The sequence below is a fragment of the Phyllostomus discolor genome, chromosome 7, assembly GCF_004126475.2.
Source record: "Phyllostomus discolor isolate MPI-MPIP mPhyDis1 chromosome 7, mPhyDis1.pri.v3, whole genome shotgun sequence".
In the NCBI taxonomy this organism is placed as follows: domain Eukaryota; kingdom Metazoa; phylum Chordata; class Mammalia; order Chiroptera; family Phyllostomidae; genus Phyllostomus; species Phyllostomus discolor.
This window is the reverse complement of record NC_040909.2, coordinates 38,879,535-38,892,184: the sequence shown is the minus strand read 5'-3', so window position 1 is coordinate 38,892,184 and position 12,650 is coordinate 38,879,535. Positions and strand designations below refer to the sequence as shown.

General features: G+C 60.3%; 1 protein-coding gene across 1 annotated transcript in view; it reads right to left on the bottom strand.

Annotated features, from left to right (window-relative positions):
• Positions 1-267: 267 nt before the first annotated feature.
• PLXND1 (plexin D1) overlaps positions 268-12,650 on the bottom strand; it is a 52,413-nt gene continuing 40,030 nt past the window's right edge. The window contains exons 21-36 of the mRNA XM_028518039.2: positions 12,040-12,147; positions 11,833-11,945; positions 10,917-11,021; positions 10,255-10,385; positions 9,745-9,943; positions 7,729-7,875; positions 7,378-7,534; positions 6,406-6,509; positions 6,262-6,325; positions 5,417-5,451; positions 5,033-5,137; positions 4,375-4,538; positions 3,180-3,327; positions 1,962-2,102; positions 1,719-1,793; positions 268-1,485 (exon numbers count right to left, since the gene is read on the bottom strand). Coding sequence (XP_028373840.1) covers positions 1,369-1,485; positions 1,719-1,793; positions 1,962-2,102; positions 3,180-3,327; positions 4,375-4,538; positions 5,033-5,137; positions 5,417-5,451; positions 6,262-6,325; positions 6,406-6,509; positions 7,378-7,534; positions 7,729-7,875; positions 9,745-9,943; positions 10,255-10,385; positions 10,917-11,021; positions 11,833-11,945; positions 12,040-12,147 — 1,913 coding nt within the window. The 3' untranslated portion in view covers positions 268-1,368. The remainder of the gene's footprint in view (positions 1,486-1,718; positions 1,794-1,961; positions 2,103-3,179; positions 3,328-4,374; positions 4,539-5,032; positions 5,138-5,416; positions 5,452-6,261; positions 6,326-6,405; positions 6,510-7,377; positions 7,535-7,728; positions 7,876-9,744; positions 9,944-10,254; positions 10,386-10,916; positions 11,022-11,832; positions 11,946-12,039; positions 12,148-12,650) is intronic.

Genomic DNA, 12,650 nt, shown 5'->3' with positions numbered 1-12,650 from the left:
GGTAAGGAGCTAGGAGTCGGGCCCACCCAGGGGTAGGTGGCAACACAACAGCTGTGACATCTTCCTGGAGGTCCCGTGGGTGCCCTCAGAGCCCAGGAAATGTCAGCTGTGGGCCAGGCCCATGGCAAGCAGGCAGCTACACTGTCCCATGGCCAAGAGCCTTCTCGGAAGGCTGAGGCAGGTTCTGAGCCAGGGCGCCCACCCCCCTTGGTACAAACTCTGCTTTCCCTTCTTGGCCATCTCAGGATAAAGGCTGGAGCCCACAGCAGGTTTTCCCATCAGGCTTTTATTATAAAGAAGGTTCCAGAGCATCCTGACCACACCCTCCAACCCAGCCCCCAAGGCTCCAAGCCAGGCCCTACACTGGCTGGGTCTGCTCCGGGGGTGGGGGTCAGGTCAGCCAGAGGGTCACCTGTGACAGGAACAGAATGGGTGATTTTCTCAGGGTGGCAAGGGGGGTCTCTGCCAGGTCTGCCCGTCTCTAGAACAGTCCTTTCCAGTGTTGCATTGGGAGCCCCTCAGTCCCCTCCCCAGGTTCTCTGCACAAGCGGCAGCGATTCACAGTTGGCATGTGATAAGTTTAATATATAAAAGCTTTCTTTAAAAAAAAACAACAAAAAAGTGGTGCTATCTTTAGAAACACTTCCAGCAAGATCAAGTAGCCCAGCTACAGCCTTGGTGCAACTTAGCCGTCCCCACCCCCCAGACCAGAAGAGCCCAGCACTGGTCCCCCTGTCTTCCTCCCTCCCCAGCGCAGGGGGGGGCCCTCGAAGCCTGCCCACAGGCAGTGGGCACTGCCCGCTCCACCAGCAGCCGTTTGAGCAACAAAAATCTGACGCCACTTGAAAACGTGTGTGGCCGGCCTCCTCTCTGGGCGAGGAGAGATGGAGACAGCGTTTTGGTGGTTGAAGCAGAAACAATCGAGGGCTGGTTCGGGGAGGCCTCCCCTCCATCGGAATGGCTGAGGTAGTGTTTCCGGCTGCGGCCTCTGGGCCAGGCGGCCTTTTCTCCATTCGTCTGTTCGTTTGTTCGCTGGGCCGAATTAGACAGGCTCCTGGCAGCTGGCTGTGACAGAGCGAGTGGGGGCACCGCCCGGGCTGTGCTGGTGGACAGTGGGAGCCTCACCAGAAACCGGCTGTGTCAGTCAGGCCCCCATTCCAGAGGCCTGGCCGGGGGACAAGTAGGAGGGGACAGAGGTGCCCAAGGGGCCAGGGCTCGGGGCTCCTCTGCTTGGCTCAGAGAGGCCCCTCATTCCCTCCTCTCCAATGGCTCTGCTCAGTCATCACCCAGGCGGAGTCGCAGGCCCTGGGGACTAGACGAAGTCGAGGGCCGGGGCCTGGTTCCTTCCCTGCGCCGTCGCCCACGGGCTCAGGCCTCGCTGTAGCACTCGTAGATGTTGTCCTCCATCAGAGCCACCACCAGCTCAAACTTGTGCTGCAGCTGAGTCCGCCGGGCAGTGGGGTTTGCCTCCAGGGCTGTCATGATCTGCGGGGGAAGCAGAGGGGTAGCTGGGCCCCAGCCCTGGGCTCCAGTGGGTCCCCCTGCAGGTCTCTGGGGAGAACACCCTGCCCGGATTTCCACTGCTGGTGGCCTGCCCCTAGAGCACAGACATCCCGGGAGGTAAATGCAGGAGCAAGAACCTCTCCCTGGGTGAAATGGGGGATGGGGGGTGAACACTATGGCTTTGAGGGCAGGTCCCTCGCACTGGGGTTACCCACCTGTGGGCGATACCTCTTGGCATATTTATAAATCTCTGCCATGGCCACATTGGTATTGAACTCATTCTGGTATTTCTACAAGCAAAGAGAAGGCAGGAGTTGGGAAGGGTGGTTAACTCATCAAACCTGGGCCCACCCCTGCTGCTCATATAGAAGCCCCACAGTTTCTCACAGCCCCCGCCCCCACTGCCCATGGGGGCAGGGGTCAATCCCCCCTCCGCCCCAACCACAGCACCACCGCACCCTCGACTCCTCCGCCAGGTGTGCATTCATCTCCTGCTCGCTGAGTGGTGTCATGTCGTGGATCTGCTTATAGTAGCGCTGCACGATTTTCCGGTATTCGGGGATCTCCTTGGCATAGAGGAGCTTGTTGGTTGGGGAATCCTGGGTAGAGAGGAGTGAGGGAGTAAGAAAATGAAAGGATCTTTTTCTGGATAAGCCACGGCCCCTGCTGCTGCACTAATGGCCCCATCACTGTGTTCCCACTCCGCCAGCTCCTCACCGCCACACTGCACCAGCCGCGCTTTTACATCGAACCTTTGCCCTGTCTTCTGTGGGACTGTCTGGGTGGTGACCTGAGAGGGGACCTACTTCTTCTAATGGAGAAAAGTGCACGGGCTTCGTGCCAGCTCTCAGTCGCACACAGGCTGTTTTGTTTACATCCTTGCTTAGGGTCACAGGTCTCGGGGGCTGAGATTTCTGGGAGCCTGGCTGCTGGCTCAGTGGAACGTTTCCCACCACAGACTTCCAACGCCTGAGAGTGCAATGTGCCAAGTACACTCCCAGTTCTTTGTCACAGGCATCCTGCCTTTTGAGATAGTGTGAAGTGATGGCATTTACTATCTCTCGTGGCCTGTCCCTGAAAGTCACAGGCGAGATGCAGGGTCATGCACCCGCCATCCTGCCTGGCCGGGTCTCCTTAACGCTGACGGCAGCCAGTCCTCTCACGTCTCCCCGCCTGGCCCCTGCCATTCCCTCTGCTGGGAACACCGTTCTCTCTTCTCTCCCTGCAGACAGACCCTCGGGGTGCTCCCTCCTGCCAGTGTCTCAGAGGTCTTGGGCAGCGGTTTCCCCTCTGCCCACCCCTTCGCTCAGTGCCCGCTCAGATGGCTCTTAACCATCCGGCCAGCAGCCTGGCTGATCCTCAGATGGCGCTGCGCTTGGCCAAGCAGGCTCGCAGGTTTTCCACCTTCTTACTGGTTTCCCAGGCCTGACTCTATGGCCTAAATGCTGGGAGCTGACGCTGGGCACACCTGAGGCAGGTGCAGCTGGTCTTGGGCGGTGCAGTTTCTGACTGTAGGTGCCGCTGTCTGGGCGTCTGCACCCATTGGAATGTCCCCGTTGACTCCCACATCCCCCATCCTGAGCTCCTGTGGCTCCCCTTTCAGAAAGAGCTCAGTCCCAGCACTGGCACCCACCCTGGGCCCCGCCGTTGGGCAGCCCACCCGGGGAGCAGCTGACCTTGCCCAGCTGGAGATCAGAGATGGAGCAGGCGTCAATGAAGGCCTGTGCGATCACCGAGAGGCAGGCGTCGATGTGGTCTGTCTTGTCAATGTCAAAGACAAACTGCGGGTTCTTCAGGATGTTCACCCAGAACCGGAGAGGAAGGCTGTGCAATGGGGACAGCAGAGCCGGTGTGAGCTCACTCCAAGCGCAGGGCAGCCAGGCCCAGAGGACAGGCTGGCTCTACCCCTCAGGGCTGGCGTAGTCTACGCGCAAGATGGGAGCTCTAGGAAACCCGGTTCGCACACCCACAGGTGGGGCTGATGACTGCCCCTGCTGACTGGGCGAGGAGGAGCAGGGCAGGAGGCTGAGTCAGGAGCTGCAGGCCTGGCTGGGCGGTGGGGGCCTGAGTCCAGCCTCACTGCCCGCCCCACCCCATCCCCCACAAAGCCTCCAGCAGGAGCCTCGAGCCAGGTCCTGGTTCTCATTAGAAGCACCCCCACCCTGCCTGGCAGTCCACGGCTCCTCCCTTAGCCTCGCACGACAGTGGGAAGGCCACCATTAGCAGCAGGCAAGGGCTGAAGGAGGCCTACGTCCTTGGCCTTGGCCTCAGGAGCCAGAACGTGGGTAGTACCCCCACCGCCACCCCAGGGCCTCCCAGAGCTCTGAGAAGCTCCTGCAACTGCACAGAAACTTCTGGGCCCATGGCATTTTTTCCGAGGGTCAGGCTGAGGTTTTCAACAACTTTTTGTTGGGATCTGTGATTTCCAAAAGCTAAGACATGCCTCAAAAGAAGGCTCTGAACTAGGTATGGGAATCAGGTCACGTGGCTTTAAGCCTGGCTCTGCCACCACAAGGGCTGCGTGGCCTTGGGCAGTCACGTGTCCGTGAGCCTCAGCGCTCCCATCGGTGATGTGGAGCTGTCAGGGCGCCCAAGAAGAATGCAGGTGAGGGTAACACTTACATAATGCTTGCTTCTAGATAATTCTTATAATTAAGGTGCATTACTTCAATTGCCCTGGTTTTACAGCTGGGGGGAACTTAACGTACAGAGAGGTTAAATCACTTACCCAAGATCACACGGCTGGGAAGTGGCAGAGCAGGGACTGAAGCAGCAGGCAGACTGAGAGTTCAGGCTCTGAACGCCGGCAGCGCGGCTGCCCCCAGTGATGCACGGAAGCTGCACAGCCCTCCCGACACACACGCCACCCACCTGTTGGTTTTCCAGATGTGCAGGGTGTCAGGATCTGAGATCCCCCTCCTCTCGGCCTGCTCCTCCAGGAAGTCGAAGAAGTACTTGACAGCCAGAGGGGGCTTGTCCTCACGAATGCTCAGGATGGCCTTGAACAGGTCATCCAGAAACTTCTGCAGCGTGCCCTATGGGACAGCAGGGTGCCTGCCATTAGCCCAGGACACGGGTAGAGGGTAAGCGGGATCCTTGGTGGCTCTGGGGAGCCGAGGGGGCTTGAGCTCGTGAATGTGGAAGCCATGTGGCATCGGGCCAGTCACCTAACCTCTCTGGGCCTCAGTTTCCTCATCTGTGAAATAGGTTAGTGAAATCTATGGCATAGGGGTGCTGTAAAGTCTGGGGCACAGAGTGGGAAATCAGTGAGGCCAGGGCGTGGTCTCTAGGGTGCACTCTGCACCTGGGCTATGTGACCTTTCAGACATCACTGACCCCCAGCTCTGGGCCTCGGCTGCCCTCTGTTACATGGGCTAACACAGAAGTTGTCTATCACGCACCCTTCATGGCTGAGCAAAAACCCTCCGTGGGCAGGACCCTGAGCCCTCAGCCTCTCACCCCGGGAGCCTGACTCCTTGGAGGAGGAGCTCTTGCCCCCACCCAGGCGTGGGTGCGAGGCCAGGCCTACCTTGGTGGACAGCAGGCGGGTCAGGTAGATCTCTGGTAGCACCTTCTTGCGGTGGCTCTGCCGGTGGGACTTCTTGGTCTCTGCCAGCTCGTCTGTGGGCAGCACCTGGGAGGCCAGAGCAGTGGTCAGTGCTGGCGCCGGGCTCCCCGCGCTGTCGCGGGGAGGTCCGTCCTCCATCCTCCCCCCACAGGCGCTCGGTCCACTCACGCTTTGTTCGCACAAATGACCAGGCTCCCTGCTGATTCTGGGTCCCATCCCCACTCCCCCAGCCCCAGCCTTTCCCAGAGCCTGCAAACCCTGTCCCCAGAGGGCCAGGGCGGCAGGAAGCCAAGTCCACACCCGGCGAGGGGCGGGAGCCCCCAGGGCCAGAGGCCGGGCACTCACCAAATGGAAATACTTCTCCGTGTCCAAGTCTTTCACTGCGAGAGGAAAAACACACACAGTAAATAAACAAGAGAAGGGAGGGGGAGGAAGAGACAGAGAAGCAGAGACGGAGACTGAAAGATGGGGAGAGAGAAACTGAACGGAGCAAAGAGTTTCAAAGAGGCCCATGGAGAGGATGAGACAGAGACAGAGAGAAGTGCAGGAGACGAGACGAGAGGCCCAGAAAGACACACACAGAACGAGACAGAAGAGGCACTGAGAGGGCGACACGTGGGGGGGGACAGAAACGGAGGTGGGGAGAGCGAGGTGGAGCAACACAGACACGGTCACACATGGAGACAGCAGAGGCCCCAAAGTGGCTGCCCTCACCCCACCCCCGGCCCCAGAGCGCCTACCAGCCCAGACCTCACGGGCTGTTGTGGGAGACCCAAGATCCTGCTGCTGACCTCAGGAGGGGACCCTGAGACCCACAGGGGCCTGGGACTTCAGACCTGGCAGCTGGACAGCTAGGCTTGGGGCATCTGAGGGTGTGGATGGTGGGATTTGATTAAGGGACACAACCCAAAGCCCAGATGGGCATGCCAGCCAACCTCTCTGGCCTGGCCGCTGCCCAGGCCTATTGGAACCACGTCCTGCCCTCCTGGGGCCGCTCTCTGGCTGCCCGCAGGAAACCAGCCTGAGCGGCCTGGCCACGGGCCCTGCCAAGCAGTGCTGGGTCAGAGGGGCCTGGTCAGGCCCCTGCCAAGGAGGCCCCATCACAGCCCAGCCTTGTCTCTGGAGGCCTCAGTTTCCCCAACAGAACTGCTCAGAGGGGCCCTAGACACCCTCCATGTCACCGGCACTACCTCGGCCCAGCGTGTTGTCCTTCTTGTCCGTGAGGCTCATGGCCAGGGAGGCCCCTTCAGGGATCTGGCAGAGGGGAGAGGCTGAGGTCAGAGGTCAGGTTAGGGAGGCTGGAAGTGGGGGTCGGGTGGGGGTGGGGACCCCACCTTGTAGTGTGCCAGCGTGTTGAGCTTCTTGCGGCCATCCTCCACCACTGAGGTGTCATCCAGGTCCCGGAGGATGTAGCTCTGTGTGCTGGAGGCGAACCACTCTGGGGACAGGGACCAGGGTGTCAAGGATGGGCTGGGAGCTAGCCCATCCTTGACACCCTGGTCCCTGGAGGACAGCAGGAGGACAGCACCAGCTGGTGACACGGGGAGAGGCTACTTGCTCTCTCTGGGGAACCTGGGGCATGACACGTCTCTCTGAGCCTCTGTCTCCCTGTTTGTAAACGGGCATGGGGAGAGACCTGGGAACAGAGGGCCGTGGTGGTGGGAGCAGGGCAGGAGCTTTGGAAACGCCCTCAGCCTCAGCCTCGGGGCTGTTACAGTTGCTACGGCTGCTGAAATAAGAAAAGGTACCACCTGTGAAAGGGTCCGCACACCTTCCATAGCTCCCCACTGTCCTCAGAATAAAGCCCAAGTGTGGCCCCCGCCCTCCCAGGCTCTGGGTGACTGAGCACCTGGCCCCCACACGCCAGCCCTGGTGAGCTGCCTAGAGCTCCCGCCCTGAACAGGCAGTCGCTGTGCCCTCGGGCTCACCACCACAGCCTGGAGCTAGTGTGAGAGCCCAGCACAGACCAAGTGCTCGGGAAAGGCCTGTGCTCACTGAATGTATCGCCCAAGCTTCTTGGCCAAAACAGGACTCCTATGCATCCTTCAAAACCTACCCAACACCCACTCCTTGGAAAAGCCTTCCCTGAGTACTTTTTTGCCCTGTGTGCGCAGCTTGCTCACAAGGGCCTCTCTCCCGGCCAGAATAGGGGCTCTCTGCAGACACACACTCATCTGACCCTCTCCGTGTCCCCAGTGTCCACATCTGTGCACGTCAGCTGACTGAAAGGAGCACGTGACTAAGGTAGGGGCTAGTTCCCACCCAAACAGCCCACCGCCAAGTTGTGCCGTCCCACCCCTGCCCACCGAGGTCGACGTCCTCGGCGCGAGGCCACTGGGAGTAGGGCACGTTCTTGCAGAAAGCCTCCAGGATCTTCTCCTTCACCTGCGTCAGCGTGTCAGTGTCCATGGCCCGCACGCTCAGCGAGTCCATGCCGCAGCCCTGGAAGGACACGTTCAGGTTCTGCACGAGAGGGGGAGGGAGGGTCAGCAAGTCCTCACCTTCACCACCCGGGGGCCAGGCAGGGTGACAGCCCACCAGAGGAGGCTGTGTAGGACGGTAGCCTCCAGGAATGGGGGGACCCCCACCCGGCCAGCTGGGGAGACAGTCCCTCCTTGCTGCCCGGCTTCCCTCGCCCCACCTGAACACCCGCTCACCCGGGGCTTGGCCTCAATGTTCTCCCGCAGCAGCCACTCCTCGTTGAGCGTGTAGCGAGCCTTGCCTGTGATGGCGTCAATGGAGCCCTTGTTGATCTGCTGCTTGATGGCGCACAGGAGCAGGAAGAACGGCTCCCCAACCGTCTCCTGGGTGGGCAGGGGCTGTCAGGGGGCTGGGCCCAGCCTGCCCATTCCCAGAGCCCCCCTACAGCCTCCAGATTCTAGCCCCTGAGCCTCTGACCATGCTGCAGCCCTGAATACCTTCCCTACCCCCTTCCACCGCCACCTCCATGGCTGCCTGCTTAACATCCTCTTTTTGGATCCTGGCGCCATTCCTTCAGCCCCCTGGGGTCTCCATGGACTCTGAGGGTGAACACTGATGGCTGTGGGCAGACACATTCATTTCATCCTCCCAGCAACCCTTCCAGGTATCATCCTCATTGCTGTGGCTGTGCCTTCAGAGAGGGCAAGCAACCAGCTCAGGGTCACCCAGCAGGAAGCTGGCAGAGCTGGGCTCAAACAGTGGATTGGCTGACCCCCATGACCCTCTTTCTGCTAAGCCTCCCAAGGTGAGTGCAGGCAGAAGCAGAACACGGATGTGGTCTCAACCCAAATCACAGCCCTGTGAGTGTGGAGAGTCTTGGGCTTGGCTGGGCCCCCTGCCTTCGCCAGTCTCCCTCTCACAGGGACTTGGCTGCTATCCACAGCCAGGAGCTGATTTTCACGGTCCTTTTATAGCAGATATTTAGGTAAAAATGGTAAGCTGATTTAAGGGAAAACTTAAGTACATAATAGTGTCAGGCAGATTTGGCAAGATGCTGAAGGCAGCATGCCAGCTCTTATTCCTGATCTAGTTCTCCAGGTCCAGGGGGTGGGAGCCACGGGTGCCCTGTTTTTTTGGAGGAGGAACCAGAGGCTCAAAGGGGACGCCACGCAAAGGGGCCAGGGGTCCTGGGTCCAGAGTCCACCGCAGCCCCTGTGGTCCGGTGGCAGCCAGTCTCCCTTCAGGGCCCAGAGGAAGCCGGTGCAGGTGACACCCAGACCAATTACACCGGAAGAGCCTCAAGGGGCTGTGTCTCCCAACAGCCCCTCCCCACCGCAGGGCTCCTCCCGACTACCTGCCCTCACGAGCCCCGAGCCCAGGGGCACGGTCCCCCTGACAGGCAGAAACCAAGGCACAGAGAAGGTAACGCTGTCCCAGGGTCACCCCGCAGGACTTGCACCCAGGACAGCTGAGGCCCTGACCCTGGGCTCCAGGCAGGCCCGTGCCTTTCCCCCATGATCCCCAGATGGCTTCTTGGCCTCTGCCACTGAAGGGTAGCCGGACAGGGGGACAGAACCAGGGGCTGAGCAACTCCTGTTCTGCAGAAAAGCCTGGATGGGGTCCCCCAGCAGAACGCAGAAGGCCCTGGCCACCTGGCCCTACTGGACTTTCCAGCCCTTTTCATCAGAAGGACTCGCTGGCTTTCCTTCAGCTCCTTTCACACACAGTCCCCCTCCTGGCCTTGCCCATGCTGCCACCAAACCGGGACATGCTCCCCAGCCCTTTCTTCACCTGCCTCGTTCCCCCTCAAACCCTCACTTAGGCCACCGCCCTGCACCTGCTGCGGCCTGTGGAGCCCCGCCGTGTTTCAGTTTGTCTCCACAGCTCTCTCCACTAAAGCTGGGAGAGCCCCAGTGGCCGGGCCTGGGTCTGAGTTACTGGCCCAAAAGCACGCTGGGGAGGGTGTGATGACCAAGGACAATCTCCCGAACAAGGTCCCTGACGTGGCCTCTGTTCTGCCCTGAGCCCCCCAGGAAGCCAGGCCTCCACTGAGCCTCAGCCCCCGTCTGTGCACGGGGTCCTCTGGGTCTGTCCCCTCTCTCCTCTGAGCCCCTCTCCCCACATCTGCATGGAGGGCACGATAACCCTCCTGGAGGAGCGGGTGGAAGGATAAAGCGAAGTCTGCTCTTTCAAGGGTGGGCTGGGAGGCGGCAGTCCCCGCCACACGGGGGGCACCTTTGTGCCTGCCTCACCCTCAGGCAGCTGTACATGCAGATGGACATCCAGTTGGTGAGCATCTTCTCCACCACCGACTCCGTGCGCCGCAGCATGAGCTTGGGGTTCTTGGCGGCAGAGGCGTCAATGAGGTCCACCAGCAGCTCCTTCATGATGCTCGTGTAGTACTCAAGCTTGCCATGGAGTGCGATGGTCAGCAGGGAAGCCAGGTTGCACCTGCAAGTGGGCGCAGGGCATTGGCTTCTGGCCACACCTCATGCCCCAGGATCTGAGGACCTCATGGTGGGGGCTAGGGGCCCCTGTGTCACTGGTGTGCCTGTGCAAGTGGCATCCAGGCCCAGGAAGGGGAGGGAGGTGGGGTCTCAGGACCCTCTGGACCCAGGGCCTGATGCTGGGGACCAGCCAGCTGCCCAGAGGACATGGTGATTGGCAAACCTGCCGAGCCTAAGGTCTGGCCAGGCCAATCCAGAACCCGCGGTACGGCCTCAGACAGGCCCCTCCCCACCTTCAGAGCCTCGCAGCCTTACCTGTCTCTCACTGCAAAGTCCTTCTGCTGCTCCAGTGCATGGACGAAGACGATGAGGAAGTGCTTGTTGTTGAGCAGTGAGGAGAAGAGGCTGATGCCCTCTTCCATGTTGGGCCGGCAGCTCTCAGGGATCTGCAGAAGCAATTGGTGGTGGGGTGTCCGCAGGGGTCCAGTGCCTCTGGCCTGGCCCAGGAGTCAGCACTTATAATGCTCTGAACAGCTCCTTGAATGCCTCCTGGGATGGAGAGTTCACTACCTTTTAATGGTGGATGCCTCTAACTCCCCATGACAGGGAACAATGGTTCAATCAAACCAAAAACTGGGGCACGGAGAAGGGCAAGGGCACCTGGAAGTAACCCAGCATCCCTGTGAGGGGCCCTCCCTACTTCTGTTCTTGAGCAGCGGGAAGAGTGGGGTGTCTGGGGAGCCCAGTCCTCTCGCCTCTCTACCTGGCCTGGGGGTCAGCACTCACGACAACACCCTGAAGAGCTGCTTCAATGCCTCCTGGGATGAAGTGCTCACTACCTTCCAGTGGCAGATGCCTCCCAGCCCCCCGTGAGTGGAGTCAACGATTGATCGGATGAACTGGACAGTGGGGCCTGGAGGGATGGGGCTGCCCTGAGGCAGCCCGGCGTGTGTGCACGAGCGGCCGGGGGTACTCACCTTCCACTCTCCCAGTAGTGGGTGGGTCTCCTGCACTGTGCAGCTGCCCTGCGAGTTGAGGGTCTGGGAGGGCAGTATGTAACGCTCTTCATAGAGGGAGGAACACTGTGGAGGCAGACCCCCAGCATCTCAGCGGGGCTACAGCTCCCCTGACTGGCATGCGAGGGCCCCTCAACAAAGGCAAAGGACACTTATGAAGAAAGAAGAGACAATGGAGTACGCCCAAAGAGTCACGGACTCAAGAGGAGCGGGGGAAGGGTGTCCTGGGGGCTCCTGGAGGAAAAGGAGGAGCGGAGCCAGCAGGAGCCATGGCCTGGCAATGCGAGAGGGCAGAAGGCTTAACACAAAAGCAGCTCCGTGTGGAATAAGGGACACTGAGGCAGATAGGCTGCTGCATAGAAAATTAGAAAATTACGTGGACGGGGCAAGAAGAGGGCACTGGCCATCAGCACAAACGCTCTGAACAGGCCAGGGCAGGCGGGGACAGGGCAATAACTGCTGGAACAAAGGCATGGGAGCATGGAGGGGGTGGGGCAGAGTCCAGAGGGCGGGAGGAGGGGATATGGAGACCAAGGGAAGCCTGGCCGGGAAGGGGCCCAGAGAGGAGAGAGGCTGGCAGGGCACAGGAAGCCTGGGAGCGCCAGGGCCCCCTCTGCTCACCCCTGCAGTGAGGGGAGAGGCAGGCCTAGCACCTAGGAAGGGAGTGGGGCTGGCAGCCAGCTTGTATTTGGACGTTAAACATTAAAGGAGTAGAGAACAGTGCGGGGAGAACCCGGGCTCCCTCCCCCGGCAGGCCCTGGGGGCAGGTTCCGTACTGCCTCAGGGGCCCCCACGGCACTAGCCAGGTTTCCCATATGCATAGAAGTGCCCACGGCCTGGAGGGGCCCTGAGGGGGCCAGTGAGGGCGCAGGCTGACCTTGGGGAAGAAAGTGCGGGTCACAAAGTGCTTGTACTCCAGAAAAGGGATGCCCTGGCTGCGGTTCAGCTCCTTGGTCAGGTCCGTCATGTCCGTCTGCAGCTCGGCGAAGCCTGGCGACAGGCAGGTGGCAGTGAGCGCGTCGCAAACCCACGCCCCAACTGAGAAAGCCAAGGCCCGTGGTCCTGTGTGGTCCCCACCCGCTACCTTTACGGATTTCCTCTCGTATCTGCGATTCCATCTCCTCCATCTGCAGCAGCGTCTTCTGCCAGTAGCGCTCGGCGCGGCGGCTCTTGGTGCAGAAGACAAATAGGGCTACGGGCATTGGACAGGGGGTCAGGCCTTGAAAACCCTCGGAAAGCATGCGTGGGCACCTGCTGTGTGCGGGGCCTGAGGCTGGAGGGACAGTCCTGCCTGCTGGCCTCAGCTCGACCTCCCCTGGGAAGGGTGTGGGAAGGGGCCCCCCAGTCCTCCCCTCCCTGGTGGGCTGACAAACTCCTACAGGGCAAAGGGCTTGGGAACAACCAGTAAAATAAGGCTCAGTGTCCCATTCTCATAAAAAGAAGTGTGTGTGTATGTATAAAATAGTGGTAAGCAGTGGGTTTCCCTAGCTGAGAGAATTATGGGTGATTTCTGCTCTTTCTGGTTCTTAGCATTTTCAGTTAATTCGTTCTACAAGCACCGAGTGTTACTTGTGAATTAAGAAACTTTAAAAAGCAGCCCTGGCTGGTATGGCTCAGTGGATTGAGCACCAGCCTGCAAACCAAAAGGTCACCAGTTTGATTCCCAGTCAGGGCACATGCCTGGGTTGTGGGCCA